Source organism: Cryptosporidium ryanae (genome assembly GCF_009792415.1).
Source record: "Cryptosporidium ryanae isolate 45019 chromosome Unknown contig_15, whole genome shotgun sequence".
Taxonomy (NCBI): Eukaryota; Apicomplexa; class Conoidasida; order Eucoccidiorida; family Cryptosporidiidae; genus Cryptosporidium; species Cryptosporidium ryanae.
In genome coordinates this window covers 215,456-229,687 of record NW_027125571.1, presented here as the reverse complement: position 1 = coordinate 229,687, position 14,232 = coordinate 215,456, and the positions used below count along the sequence as shown (strand labels likewise).

General features: G+C 48.5%; 8 protein-coding genes across 8 annotated transcripts; 3 read left to right on the top strand and 5 right to left on the bottom strand.

Annotated features, from left to right (window-relative positions):
- Positions 1-1,005: 1,005 nt before the first annotated feature.
- FG386_000682 (U1 snrp Snp1p RRM domain containing protein) lies at positions 1,006-1,747 on the bottom strand (the record flags this gene model as incomplete). Its single annotated transcript, XM_067340026.1, has 1 exon — positions 1,006-1,747. A coding segment is annotated over one exon (742 nt), but the record flags the coding sequence as incomplete, so codon positions are not given.
- Positions 1,748-2,124: 377 nt separating this feature from the next.
- On the top strand, positions 2,125-3,513 carry FG386_000681 (SET domain containing protein; the record flags this gene model as incomplete). Its single annotated transcript, XM_067340025.1, has 1 exon — positions 2,125-3,513. The coding sequence occupies one exon, from the start codon at positions 2,125-2,127 to the stop codon at positions 3,511-3,513; it is 1,389 nt and encodes a 462-aa protein (XP_067195704.1).
- Positions 3,514-3,563: 50 nt separating this feature from the next.
- On the bottom strand, positions 3,564-4,699 carry FG386_000680 (uncharacterized protein; the record flags this gene model as incomplete). Its single annotated transcript, XM_067340024.1, has 5 exons — positions 3,564-3,654; positions 3,704-3,772; positions 3,860-4,131; positions 4,199-4,346; positions 4,446-4,699. The coding sequence occupies 5 exons, from the start codon at positions 4,697-4,699 to the stop codon at positions 3,564-3,566; spliced, it is 834 nt and encodes a 277-aa protein (XP_067195703.1).
- Positions 4,700-5,111: 412 nt separating this feature from the next.
- Positions 5,112-7,347, top strand: FG386_000679 (cysteinyl-tRNA synthetase; the record flags this gene model as incomplete). The annotated part of the gene is made up of 3 exons (XM_067340023.1): positions 5,112-6,302; positions 6,817-6,947; positions 6,996-7,347. The coding sequence occupies 3 exons, from the start codon at positions 5,112-5,114 to the stop codon at positions 7,345-7,347; spliced, it is 1,674 nt and encodes a 557-aa protein (XP_067195702.1).
- Positions 7,348-7,635: 288 nt separating this feature from the next.
- Positions 7,636-8,979, bottom strand: FG386_000678 (Pdr17p-like Sec14 domain containing protein; the record flags this gene model as incomplete). The annotated part of the gene is made up of 1 exon (XM_067340022.1): positions 7,636-8,979. The coding sequence occupies one exon, from the start codon at positions 8,977-8,979 to the stop codon at positions 7,636-7,638; it is 1,344 nt and encodes a 447-aa protein (XP_067195701.1).
- Positions 8,980-9,506: 527 nt separating this feature from the next.
- On the bottom strand, positions 9,507-11,117 carry FG386_000677 (pescadillo containing BRCT domain; the record flags this gene model as incomplete). Its single annotated transcript, XM_067340021.1, has 1 exon — positions 9,507-11,117. The coding sequence occupies one exon, from the start codon at positions 11,115-11,117 to the stop codon at positions 9,507-9,509; it is 1,611 nt and encodes a 536-aa protein (XP_067195700.1).
- A 534-nt stretch (positions 11,118-11,651) lies between these two features.
- Positions 11,652-12,782, top strand: FG386_000676 (uncharacterized protein; the record flags this gene model as incomplete). The annotated part of the gene is made up of 1 exon (XM_067340020.1): positions 11,652-12,782. One exon carries the CDS (start codon positions 11,652-11,654, stop codon positions 12,780-12,782), a length of 1,131 nt encoding a protein of 376 aa, XP_067195699.1.
- Positions 12,783-12,928: 146 nt separating this feature from the next.
- Positions 12,929-14,122, bottom strand: FG386_000675 (uncharacterized protein; the record flags this gene model as incomplete). The annotated part of the gene is made up of 3 exons (XM_067340019.1): positions 12,929-13,808; positions 13,872-14,043; positions 14,110-14,122. 3 exons carry the CDS (start codon positions 14,120-14,122, stop codon positions 12,929-12,931), a joined length of 1,065 nt encoding a protein of 354 aa, XP_067195698.1.
- Between the last annotated feature and the right edge of the window lie 110 nt (positions 14,123-14,232).

The window sequence follows — 14,232 nt, the reverse complement described above, 5'->3', positions numbered from 1 at the left end:
CTCTTCCTCCTTGGCTTCCTTGCCGCTGCTGTCCTTCTCTTCCTCCTTGGCTTCCTTACCGCTGCTGTCCTTCTCTTCCTCCTTGGCTTCCTTGCCGCTGCCGTCCTTCTCTTCCTCCTTGGCTTCCTTGCCGCTGCCGTCCTTCTCTTCCTCGTCTTCCTTGCCGCTGCCGTCCTTCTCTTCCTCGTCTTCCTTACCGCTGTCGTCAGCACCAACGCCAGAATCCGTCTCGTTTTTGGAACTTATCGCAGTTAACTCTCCGCTAGAACCCAGGCAACCATCGGTCCTGAGCATTAAAATAACTGCGAGGACAAGGAATATCGCATTTAAAGTGCTTGCTCTCATTTCTCTCGCGTAACTCAGTTACTTTGAAAAGCGTCCCACAGCTCGCTGTTATCAATGATACTTAAAAAGAATGCAACCTCGCCCAAATCTATTTGAATTAAAAAGGACATCAATGTCAAACCTAGTGGTGCTTGTAACCTTCCCAGCTAAAGCCCTGCCGTTTCGAGTCAGTTCAACAACACCGTATGTGCTCTGATTTTATTTTCCACCTTTATTGTGCGTAAATGCATACTACGCAATACGTGCATGCATCAAATGGCCTACTTGGTTTAAACCTTATATGGGGATTTCCTCTAGCAGTGAAATTTGGCCTTGCAGTGTGCCAGTATTTAAATTAAAAATTGCATGTATCTGTGTGTATACATTCCACTACCCCATATGCACACGCCCAGTAATACGGTAATACCCAAGGGGGAAAAACGGCAAAGCAACAAATCTGGAATTAGGTTGAATTTGCCCAACAGTAAAGGAAAAGAACGTGCATTCCGTGGCCTGACAAGTCTAAAGTCTAGTCTGAAACCCCTAATCGAACTTGTGCGCGCCTTATTCTCTTCGCGTCCTGGCCAAGAGAAGCGAGTCCGTTTGCCTCGGGCCTCCCTAAACACCCGGTTGGCTGGTGTTACCTTCTGAAATTGTGGAACCCGTTTTCACGGTACTTACCGCCTCTTTGCTCCCTGTGTCTATTGTGGCCGAACCCGGCTGTGCCTCTGTATGCGGGGTTGCCTCCTCCGAAGTTGGCTCTCTTCCTATGGCGATCTTCCGTGTAGTCGGCTCCTCTTTTTCTGGACTCAACTTTCTCAATGCCTCTAATCTGGCCTTTCCCACCGCCGAGTCTTTTAGGCAACCAGTTCTCAACGGTTCTGCCCCTCTCCACGTCAACCAAAATCTTCCAGCCGTCGATTACCCTCTTGTTCAGGCTGTTGTACGCGGCCTTGAGAGAAGATTCCGTTTCATACTCAACAAAAGCGTAGCCTCTTGGCTCCCCATCTAAATCCTTGACCATGAACATGCTCAAAATGTTCCCATAAGCCTCCAGCTCTCTTTTGAGAGTTCTTTCAGTAGTGTCGTAATTGAGTCTGGCTATGAAGATTGTGTTATAAGGGTCCTTGGTTTTATTTGAACCGCCCTCGTTTGGACTGTACAGGGCCACTTTGGCCCTCAGCTCCTTGTTGTACCTGTCTATTCTCGCCCTCCGCTCGGCCTCCTTCCGTTGCTTAAGGTCAACGTACGGCTCGGGAGTCGGGGGAGCCGCCTTCTCAAACAAGTCAGGAGTTTCGGATAGCAAATCAAAGACACCGCTGTACGCCCTGTGTGGTCTCTTCCTCCTGTAAGGTATGTAAGGCAACTGCGGACGGGGTTGAAAGTACTTGAGCAAGTCGCTCGGCATCCCAAAAGCTGACATCTTTGAGCAACCAGAGTCCGCAAAACCCGTCACATATATCACCAACTGCAACCTAACAAACAAGGAAACGCAAACTTTGCCGGCTCAAAGACCTCGAGTCGCTCAAAGAACAAGTCCAGATCGTCTACTGCCTCCGCTCCGCTGCGTCCTGCTTCAAACAGCACGGAAACTCCACCCAAACCCGCCAAAGCCCCAATCAATATTCGCAATTAAAACATTAAGCCCGCGTGCCGCCACTTCAGGAAAATGCAGTTTCGCTTTTCGAACAGGATACGGACGCCCGATTGCTGCAGGAGTTGTCCTTACAGCGGCTCTGGCCTCGTCGTTCCGTTTGCCGAGAAGCGCTTTAGGATTGCGGAAGCAGCGTGCATAGAGAGATGAGCAGCGACCGGTGGCTCTCTTCCGGGCTCCAGACTCTGTACAATGAGACCAAGGACAAGGATTCGAGGACGGAGATAAGGGACTCTTACGCGAGGTTCGATAACTCGCTGACGAACAGGGGCATTTGCGGCTACGTGAGCGAAAAGATGTTTGTTTCCAGGCTGAACGGCTCAAGTTGCTGGAAGGCGTCCGAGGCAATAGCCCAAGGCGAGCTGCTGATATCTGAAAAGGCAGTTTGTTGGGACGTCATCCACGTAAATACGAGCGCGGACGACGCAACCCTGTGTATATGGAAGCAGCTTGTAACCAAGTGCGAGAAGAACGCGAAGTTGCGTCTTAGGACGAGGAGAATGTTTCCCAGAAACAAAACGGATGTAGACAAAATAAGAGCCCAGTCCTGCTATTGCAAGATACCGTATTCGAAGATCTGCGAGTTTTGTGGGACGGACGGCGCGTCGCTCGCGAACACGAAGCTAAAAGAGGCACTTAGACTTTATCTTGTGGTTAAATTTAACCAAATGAGCATGAACATGCTTCCTGAGACTTGGAGAACTGCATTCAAGTGGTCAAAGAGCTTCAACGTCAACGGCTTGTTTCTGAACTCGTCGCGTTTCGACCACTCATGCGAACCAAATGTGGTTCGCTTCTACATCGGCACTGTCGCCGTCTTCAGAGCTTCCAGAAACATCTCTTCCGGAGAAACACTGTCTATATCTTACATTGAAAACGAGCACATGTGCGATCCTCTTTGGGTCAGATACTGTGAACTCAATTTTTGGTGTTTGTGCAGCAGATGCAGAGACGAAGTGAAACAATGCGGTCCTAATTTAAGTTTAGGCCAGGCAATCAAGGCTTCGAAAAGGAACAATCCGAGGTTCTCCTTGTTTGACACGCGCTCCCTCATTTCGCTCAGAAGACTGAATCTCGAGCAGAGAATCGCGCTATCAGAGGAGATCGTTAGGGACCACTTTACCTCCGTTGCAGGAGACTCCCCTAGACTCGTTTTCAGCGACGTCTCTAAGGTGGTATCCGGTCTCGTTTTAGATCACCTTCACTCGAAAAACTTTGAGAGATCTATGCACTGGATTCACTTTTTGGTAGAAAACTGCAGAATCAAAGACGAGACAGTAATTCCGCTGTATCTCCTTCTCGGAGTGTTGACGAGAACGGCAAAACAGAATCGAAAACAGGCCAATTTGCACTTTCGGAAGGCAGTCAAAGTGTTTAAAACGGTTTTTGGGGGCGACGTCAGATTCTTTATTAAACGCTACTGGGGAGACATCAGATTTGCAGTAAAGTGCTCAAATAATTCGATTAAAGACAAACAGTTCTTCCACGAGCTGAGACAAATGTCTTCCTTGGTAAGGAAAGTGTTTTCGTCCTGAGTCGTGTCACTCCTGCAGGGTTTTCGCACAACCGTTCAACCACTTGTGACTCAGCACTTGTACATAGTCACGCTCAAACCCGAGTCTCTCTTTTTCCCTTGTCTCAAGCAATCCGCTGATAAAATCCCGAATCTCACTCGCCTCGAGAACTCGGGACTCCCTTAGTTCCATTTCCGAAAAGACCAGCGACCTCGGAGACTCTTTTATTCTCCTCAGCAAATACTTGTTCTCCTCGGGATGATAGCCGAACGGCGGAGTTCTTTTCCGCAGTGGACGAGCCATTGATTAGTGGCAAAGCAAGTTAAGTTATTTGATTTGAGTTGAGAAACACAGTCCCTTCACTTACCCGAACAACACCTCGTATGTCAGAACCCCCACAGACCACCAGTCGTAGCTCAGACCGTAGTCAGGTTTCTCCGTGCAAAGCATCTCCGGTGCCATTGAATGGAAAGACCCACAGAACTCGTCCAGTCTCTGACTTTTGTTTTCCAGCATTCTAGACAAACCCATGTCTATTAAAACAACATTGTCCGTCTCCTCCTCAAGCATGATGTTGCTGCACTTTATGTCGCGGTGAATTATGTTCTCCCTGTGCAGAGCTCCCAGTGATTCGATTATCTTTAATTGGTGGGTGAGGCAAGAAGTGGGTGGTTGTCTTAAAGAAAGCGAGTCGATGTTGTCGTACCTGAATCAGCTTCCTCTTGAAAAAGCAAAGAGAGACGCTTCTATTCTTGCTCAAATACTTGTCTAGTGTAAACCCCCTTAGGTACTTTAATGCAAGACAAATATACGTTTCGCCCGTCTCTCTGTCCTCAAGAACCAAAGTGTCGTGTCTAAAGGCAATCAATGAAGAGGAGTTCCGTTGTGTTCACAAGCTGTCGTGCATGCGTGTTTCTTTTGTCGCTCGTGACACCTTCTCTGGGTTGACTTACAGGTGTGGAAAGTGAGTCTTTTCCTCCTTGCTCATTCCGGTGCCGTCTCTAATGTGTTCCAGAACCTTCTTCTCGTTCAGTAGATGCTCGTAGTTCACCACCCTTTCTTTGAGGTACATCTTAATCACCACTTCCAGCGGCTCCTTGGTTTCGCGAAGCGTCCCCTCCGCGACGCACACCCTGGACTCTTTCTTTGAGCTAAGCGTGCTCCTCAGTCTGACGCTCTCAAACAGTCTCGAGGATAAAACCTTCATTTCTGGGTGTCTCGCTCCCCTCTCCGTTGTGCGACTTTTGCATGGCTGGCTGGCACAGCTCACAAAAAACCGAGATGGCGGGCAAGTTGCGGCTTGAGACGGTTCCTTCCCTTAGTGGGAAGGCGCGGGAAGCAGGCCGCGGAGGCCTGCAGAGCGGAAAACCCAGAGCAAGGAGTATTTGACGACAAGTGTTGTGTTTTTGGGTTTGCGGCTAGTTTGAGAGAAACGGCAACAGAAGACCGGAGGATACCCACCTGTGTTTCACCGGTCGCAGTAGTTTGAGCTGGGGGAGCAGAGGTTACTTTCGTCGGAGTCGCCTCTTTCCTTCGTTTGGAGGCCGTACTTGCCAATCTTCGTTTCGGAGGCGAGGGAGCGGTTTGCCTTCTATCTGAGCGGAATCTGGGAGTCGACGATGTCAGACTGGGTCCATCCAACCGAGCGTGTTTCGGACGAATCCGTCTCCAATGGGCCGGATTCCCAGAGGAGAAGGTTTTATTCCACGGGTCTCGTTCTGAACAACAGCATGACTGGCGGGAAGGTCGAGTTTGTTCCAGTTAACTCCAAGAGAGTGAATTGGTACGCCTGTGGCCCGACGGTTTACGACTCGGCTCATCTGGGCCACGCCAGGAACTACGTTAGTTTTGACGTTATCAGAAGGGTGCTTGAGGAGTACTTTGGGTACGACGTTAACTTGGTCATGAACATAACGGACATTGACGACAAGATCATAAACAGATCCAAGGAACAGGGCAGGGGGAACTACTTGGATCTCGCTAGGGAGTTCGAGACGGAGTTTTTCGAGGACATGAAGCAGTTGAATGTCAAGCTGCCAGACGTCGTGACCAGAGTGTCCGAGTTCGTTCCCGAGATCATAGAGTTTATCTCGAAGATCATTTCGAGGAAGTACGCGTATGAGTCTGAAGGCAGCGTTTACTTCGACGTAGAGGCTTTCAGAAGCAGTAACAAGCATGTCTACGGCAGAATGGAACCTAGCAGCGTCGCTACTGCCTCGAGAGAGGATGAGACAGGTCTCTACGACAAAGAGAAAAGGAGTCCACTTGACTTTGCTCTGTGGAAGAAAGTAAAAGGAGACGAGCCGTCTTGGGAAAGTCCTTGGGGAAGGGGAAGACCGGGTTGGCACATTGAGTGCTCCGTAATGGCGTCCCACACCCTCGGCTTTCCGATAGACATCCACAGCGGAGGCATTGACCTGAGGTTCCCGCACCACGACAATGAGCTTGCCCAGACTGAGGCTTATTATGACGAAGTCCAGTGGGTAAATTACTTCCTGCACTCTGGTCACTTGCACATCCACGGTTCTAAGATGTCGAAAAGTCTGAAGAACTTCACCACCATAAGGGACGTCCTCAAGGTGTACTCGCCGAGACAGACCAGAATGTTGTTTTTGCTGCACAAGTGGGACACTCCCATGAATTACTCACCGGAGACGTCTTTCCAAGAGGCCATTGCCGTCGACAAGATATTCATAAACTTCTTTGCCAATGTGAGGGCCCGTTTGAGGAGTTCCTCCATGGGATCTTCACTCAGGAACGACGAGGACGGGGAGAGGTTGAGGGTCGAGATCGAGAACTCTATCAAGCTGGTAAGTTTGCCTGACGAGACGGAACAGACACGCCGTATTTTGGGCGAATCCCACAGCCCATGCATGCTTCAAGACGGAGGCAACCTCGCGCGCACGCGGGTTTGTGGGCGCGTTGACTCGGATGTGTGACTGTCTGTTTTCTGGTTCCTTCCCGCGCAAGATTCCACTCCAGAAGGCCCTCGGACTCGGTTCCGAGCTTGTGGCCTTTTAGGCACTAAGAGCTTGCTACAGCGAAGCCAATCGAGTTTGATTGGCGCAGGTGGAGACTGGACACTTCATTCAATTCGGAGTGAAGTGTGTTGCGATTAGGTCTCAAATTGTCCCACATATCGTGACGCCCCTGAGCTCTTCACCTACAAACTGCTCTCAAGCAGGCACCTGCATGCAAATTAAACAATAGGTGGCGAAAGGTACTGACATGCATACACGGACAAGACATCGGGAAAAGGGATTTAGAGATACGCGAGTTTGGTCTGGGCTCTGTCGCTTTTACAACTAACTTTTTTGTCTTCAGGTCGACGAGTATTTGCGTGACAACATCAACACTCCGGACGCAATCCAAGCTTTAAAGCAGCTGGTGTCGCAGGCTAACACTTACATGAACTCCAAGACAGACGGGCAGATAACCTACACACTGCTGAACAGGTGCGCGAAGTTCGTCTATCGCATTCTGTTTGTGTTCGGTCTGTGCAGCGATAAGGACAGACTTACATACGGAGACGATTCTCTGTCAGGAGAAGGGGCTGCGGAGCACCTTCTGGGAGACTATGTTGAGGTCATTGGCGGCCTCAGGAGTCACGTTAAGGGCGAGTCCAGGAAACTCCTAAGCGCGGCTAAAAAGGAGAGAAAGGCGAACCCCAAGGCCGCGGACAGGTCGGAGAAGGACTTTGTGGACGAGGTTCTGGACTCCTCCTTTTCGCTCTTGTCCATTTGCGACCAGGTTCGCGATAAACAGCTCGCGAAGCTTAATATTGTACTGGAAGACGGACCTGACGGGACATTCGTATGGAAGTCGGTCTCTTCCAGAGACAACCCGCAATTTTAGGCGGGGTTGGTCGAGTCTGGTACGCCCCACACGACAACGCGCCTTTGGCAGCACGAGGCCTTAGTTTCCTTATGCATAAAAGAGTTAAACAAGTAGGTAGGCGGGACACTAATCTAAAACGTTCGAGGCTAGGTGAAAGGTAGGCGACAGGGTTGACGTCTAACAGAATCGTTGGTGCCGTTACTTAGCCGGACTGTTGACAGAGGCCGCGAAGGATCACGTGTTTTATGTAGGCAAGTTCATTTAGCGGAGGAAATTAACCTTGTTTAGTCTTCATAGCCTTGCCGTTCATTCCTGTTGCGTGGTGGTTTCGTCCATTACGTCAAAATCGTTGTTCTCCTCGATGTCGTCCGACTGTTGATGGTTTAGATTTGGATTCGATGGCTCTCCCGGCTGGTGTCCTCCGTCCTCTACGGGTTCGTTGGGATCGATTTCGTCGTCGTCAAGAAGAGCAACGGCCAGCTGAGGGACCTCGCCCTGAGGACCCTGGGGGTTTTGGGTCTTAAAAGCCCTGGCGTCGTTTGGATCCAAAATGACAGGAAGTGGGTTTTCTGGGGAATAGAAGTTCTTTTGACAGAAGTCGCAAAAACTGTCGAATTCTTTGAACTCCTTTTCCCAGTAGACGTCAGCGCTGAACACCTCCTCGCATTCGCCTCCCCACTCCTTGTCCAGATACTTGTCCGGAACGCAAGACCTTAGCGCACTAAAGCTCTCCTTTCCGCCTGACTCTGGATCAATTAGAACGAATTTCTCGGCAGTGTTCCCCGGAATACACGGACTGATCAGGCCCCACACCGCCTTGAAAAACCAGCCAGGGTTGATTATAAAGGCCCTGTGAAGTCTCTCGGGATAGTGATCTACCATTGCCTTTGCGAATTTCAAGGATAGGGAAACGGGAGGCTGCTGATTGCTTTTGTAACCCGTAAAGTCAACTATCAAATTGATCTTATTGCTTCCATTCAGCACCTGGTCTGAATACAGACACGCCCTTTCCATAGAGTAAAGGAGAGAATTAAGTACGAGCGAGACGTCAATATTGGAGTCGCTGTATTTCGCCCTCATGAAGATGCACGGATTACCCTCTTTGTCCAGACCGTATCTGATAAGTCCCTCAACTCCGTTTCCCTTGCTTATGCTTCGTGGATTTATGAATTGAGGAGCGTATTTCCTTCTAAAGTGTATTGTCTTGACCAGGGCCTCAAACGACTTTATGACCTTGAGGTTATAGCCTCTGAGGTAACGCAGCAGGCAGGCATCTGAGCACCAGTCTTTTTCATACGGAGTCAACGGGCCCTTTAACAACAAGCGCGTCTTGATTATTTTCCCCTTCTTGTTTGGTGAAGAAGAGGTCGATATTACGCACGATTCCCTGTTCTTAAAGGCGGAGGAGGCGAAGTGCTTGAGGCGATCAAAAACGACCTCCGACGTTGACTGCTTTTTCACCGTGCCATTGGCCAGGTTCGCTGCCTTTTGCTTCTCCATATTCAACTTATTCTCGGCAGCCTTGTTCTGAACCTCCAACAACTGCTTCAGGCTCGACAAGGCCTTCTCCTCTTTTTCAGTCTGTGCACCCGGGCCCTGCGGCGTGGCTCTCCACTCCGAAAGCAGTGGACTCGTCTTGTAGTTCACCATCGTTCCTACTATGTTCTCTCGCTGATTGCACTGCTTCGCTGTTCCTCGCTCCACAAGCTGTTGGAAATGCGGGAACTCTTACAAAAAAAACGCAACTTGATCTCAAATACAATATTTAACCGGCTAGGCTAATTCTCAAAGCTCTTATCCTTTTTTAATTCCTATCTTATTTCCTCTTTGCTCCTGCATGGGAATAAATAAATTTAAGATCTGTGTTTGGCGGGAAATCCGGCTTACGAATGGGGACGGGGTCGTTTGGATTTAGATGTGCTGTTGGAGGCGAAAGAGTGGAAGGAGCACCCGGAGAAACGCAATAAAAAGAACAGGGGTGCGGTTTAGAAGACGCGAAAGCGGACAGACTTTCAGTGAAACGGCTATTTTACTCTATAACTGACGACACTAAAGGGTGTTGTGTGTGTATACAGGTGGGGTTTGCATGAAAACAAGACATGCATTACTTCGTCGTTGACGGAATTCCGAGACCAGAGAGTGGGGAACAAAGAGGAGCGCGGCTTCGGACGACAGTATTAGTTTGCGAGTCCGTTTCTGCGGGACTCCAGTCTCTGTGCTTTTTCTGAAAGAGCATTCCGCGAGTGTTCGATTCTCTGCAACAGTCTCTTGTGTTTTTTCTTGAGCAAGGCCCTTCGCTGCTCCCTTTGCTCCTCCTCTTTTCTTTTCTTGACGAGCCGCCTCGTTTCTTCTAACCTGTTTGCGTGGGAGGCATCTTTGTCCTCGCACTCGTGGCCGTTATCCAGACGCTCCTTGTCTATCGACTCAAAGTACGCCTCCTCCTTTGCCTGTTGGAGCTCTGGGTCCGAGTCGTCATCGAGGGAGGAGTCATTTGCGACGGTGGAGTCGCCGGAGTGCGAGTTCCTTTTTTCAAGGTTGCTCGATTGCTTCAGATCGTCGAATATCTGTCTTTGTGCTGGGATATAACCCTGGGAACTGTCGTCCACGAAAGGAGAAAGGTGTGGAGGAGGTCTCTCGCTCGGATAATAGGGACGAACGGGCAGTTTCATCAGCTCGTTGGTCGAGTCAAATAGCCACTGTGGTTGTATGAACTCGGAATTTGGATGCTCTTTAATGGACTTTTTGAGGAATTCAATAGGTCTGTCCACGACAAAATGAGTGATGTTGTCTGTATCCTTTTTGATTTTGGAGCATTCGCCTTCCCAGCCAACTCTCCCCCCAAATGATCTAATTACGAAAGATACGGGTATGAGAGGAACCTCTCTGGAAACGAAAAACGTTAAACCTGCAAATATCCTTTTGCTTGCCTCCGTCTCAGAACTGTTTGGAAAAGGGAAACTAAGATCCCCATCCTTATCGCCCATTTTTGACAGATTATAGGAGCTCAAGGAGAGGAATCTCGCACCACTGTTGAGCAAGCTGTCATCTATGGACGGAGGATAAGTCATATTGTTCAATTTGTACAGTTTAAAGTTAACGAATTTAAGCAGAGTGTGGTAAAACTCCAAGAAGGTCGACATTACCTTGAAGTCGACTTCATCAGGGATTTTCTGAGCAAACTGGTGTGGCATTAACCACGTTATTGTCTCTCCAAGAATTTGGGCCTGAAAGTAGAAACCCTTCACTGAAATAAAAGACTTGCTCAAAAAACCGCACTCGGACACCAAATACATAAACTCATCTACCAGCTGGGATGACGTTTTTATTAGCGAAGAGGAGATACCGTATTCATCACTGGCTCCCAACGACAAAAACAATGAGCATGTAGACAAGGCGTCATCCAGATCCCTCAAAGCGTCAGCCAAACAGGGATACCTCTCCTTAACTATGTGTTGCAAGGTAATAACGGGCTTGTTGTTCATCATCGCTTTGGCCTTGGTGCGGTCGTTTCTTCCCATTGCCTTCTTGTACTTCCTCAAAAACGCCTTCAACTCACGTATCTTGCCAAGTATTGGGTCGTGCTTTAAATGGATTATGTCCTTCGAGTGGTAGTAGGTCTTGTCCAACCCGTTTAGCTTTTTCTTAGGCTCACGTGGATATACTCCCTTCAGTATACACAACCTCCTGAAATCGGCTAAAGATACCTGGAGACGCTTAAGTGCCTGCGCTCTCGTTATAAACATAGCACTGTCTCCCCTGGTCCCCTTCTTTACTCTCCTTCCTCCCATTTTGCTTTATCGCAGTCCGCGCCCGAGTAATGCTCCGTGCTCTAAGCGTAAAGTCGCACTTATCCAGATACGCCTCTGTGTCTCCGCAGCTCTCTTCTTCGCTCAAGAAAGAACTGCTTATCCGCGAATCTCGCAAAATTTAAAAAAACTCTCCTCCCTTCAAACTGTAATCTTTGACCGGAACCCTGCTTGCCGCGTAGACGAGACGTCGTATGTTGCTCTAGGTGCTGGTGTTGGCTTGGCGGGCGGCGTCCTAATGTCATTTATAGATGGCTGCCTTGAGAAAAAAGAGAGGTAGAGTCGAGACGGACATTGATGTGACTGAGGCTGGGAATCTCGTGGAATGAGACGCAGACCAGTTTGTCTGAAGGGTGAGTAGCGGGTTTTGCGCGCACGTTCTCGCTTTTAGGTGGTTTCAGGCGAGGAAATAGACGCCAGAGAAGGAATCAACGGAAGCGGAGTCTGATTCGGGCGGAAGATTAACGAAGGCAGAGACGGATCCCTTTGACCAGAAGCAGTTGTTTAGCCGAGACCATGGTGGTTATCAGGAAGGAGTACCTCGGCAGCGTTGGAAATAGACCCAGGAAGATAGGAATCAGTGACTTAAGCTCGAATCCAACCGGAGGTGCGGAAAGGGTGATAAAGACGGGGCTGTGCATAAAGAAGAAGAGAGAAAGTGTCGCCAGGGGGTCCAGTTTTGTGAATGTTATACTGGACAAGAAGAAGGGACAGCATTTGTTGAAAAATACGGGGATACTGGACAAAATAATAAATGCTGCGGAGATCAAGCCTACGGACACGGTCCTAGAGATAGGTCCGGGAACGGGGAATTTAACAATGAGATTGTTGCCATTGGCCAGAAGAGTAGTAGCCTTCGACATTGATCCCAGAATGGTTGCTGAGGTCAAAAAGAGATCGCTGGGTTCTGGATTTAGCAACCTGGAGGCGAGAGAGGGGGACGCTTTGAGGAGCCCATTGGGAGAATTTGACGTGTGTACGGCAAACTTACCATACCAAATTTCGTCCCCGTTTGTGTTTAGATTGCTGTCTTTGGGAGCGAGTTACAGGTGTGCAGTGCTGATGTTTCAGGAGGAGTTCGCGCTTAGACTATTAGCGGAGCCGGGGGACAAACACTATTGCAGACTGACAGTAAACACTAAACTGCTCAGTAAGGTAACGAGGGTTTGCAAGGTTGCGCCCGGGAGTTTCAATCCCCCCCCAAAGGTAAATTCAATGGTGGTTAAGTTCGAACCTGCAAAGACCAAAATTCCTGTTGATTTTCAGGAGTGGGACGGTCTAATGAGGATATGTTTTTCAAGGAAAAAAAAAACCATCAGGGCCAATTTCAATAACGATACCGTTTTGAGCACACTGGAGAACAACTACAACATATGGTCCAACTTAAGGGGTTTTGAGAAAACTAACTTGCCATTTAAAGTATTTGTGTTTAACATCCTGGAGGAAACGGGACTGTCCTCAAGAAGAGGGTTCACGGTGGATATAGACGACTATCTCAGACTTTTGTTTGCTTTCAACAAAAATGGAGTTCACTTCAATAACGTTGGTATTAACCAAAACAACGCTTGCTTGTCTGAGAACAGCGGTTCCAGGAGCAACGAGAGAAACATGGACTTTATGTTTGAAGACGTTGAAATGGAGGATTAATGCCTAATATACAGAAACTAAAGCGACCGTGTTGCATCGCCAGTCAGAAAATTAAGTAGGTAATTCTTTGTGTTCTCGTCTGCACTTTTCGTCTCTATACAGTGTCTCCTGCTCCTTTTAAACGACAAGAGACTCCACTCTTATCGTTACTTCCACAACTTCTTGAGACTCGTATTCCAGTCGCTGTCCTTTTTCATTACTCTCGAAACCGCCATCTCAAAGTCCTCCTGGGTGACGTGTTTTCTCCTTTCCCGAAGTGCAAACATACCTGCCTCCGTACACACTGCCTTCGACTCGGCTCCAGAGGCACCCTTCATCTGCTGTGATATCTTCCTCAAATTGATCCCGCGGACCAAATTCATTTTTCTGCTGTGAATTTTAAGGATCTCTAGACGAGCGTCCTCGTTTGGATTCGGAAACTCTATTTTCCTGTCTATACGGCCCGGTCTGAGCAAGGCATCATCGAGTATGTCTATTCTATTGGTGGCCATTATAATCTTTATATTCTGAGTCGACTCGAATCCATCTAGTTGATTCAACAATTCGAGCATTGTCCTCTGCACCTCAGTGTCCCCGCTTTCACCCTCCGTTCTCTGGGAGCCTATTGAATCGATTTCGTCCATAAAGATTAAAGAAGGAGCGTGCTCTCTTGCCATTACAAACAATTCCCTGACCATACGGCTTCCCTCTCCGATGTACTTTTGGACAAGCTCTGAACCGGATACCCTAATAAAGGTGCAATCTGTGTGGTGTGCGACTGCTCTTGCAAGAAGCGTCTTTCCTGTTCCTGGAGGACCATAAAGCAAAACGCCCTTTGGTTGTGCTATCCCCAAACTCTCAAATATCTCTGGGTGTTTTATGGGAAGCTCTATCACCTCCTTTATTTCCTTAATCTGCTCGTCTAGGCCTCCAACCATGTCGTAAGTGCTATCGGGGACCTTCTCCACCTTCATCAAAGAAACCAAAGGATCAACCTTTGTTGGAAAAATGCGGTGCAGCTTGAACGAATCACTCAGCAAAGCAACTCTGGTAGAGAAATGAAAACAGTGAATTGAAACTCCTTTCGCGCATCCAAGACCTTAAACTCACCTTGTGTTCACAGTGCACTTTGAAATGTTCACATTCTTGGTTATGTCCACCAAAAACTTTCCCTCCGGACTCAGTTTAACCAAAACCTTGTTTCTTCCCATAACCTTGATGACCTCTCCCACATAACTGTTCGACTCAAGCAGGTAGTGGAGTTCTTCTCTGAGCTCCCTCACTTCCATATTGGGTTTTCAACAAATACGGATAATTAACAGCATTTCAACGTATAGAGAAAACGTACCTTTTGAATTCATTTCATTCCTCTGCGAGTGCAGCCTCCTCACGTCTATTTTTTTTAAACTGATAGACAGGTCCAGGAACTCAATCCTTTTGATGTAGAAGTGAAGCGAAGGGTCGGCATACT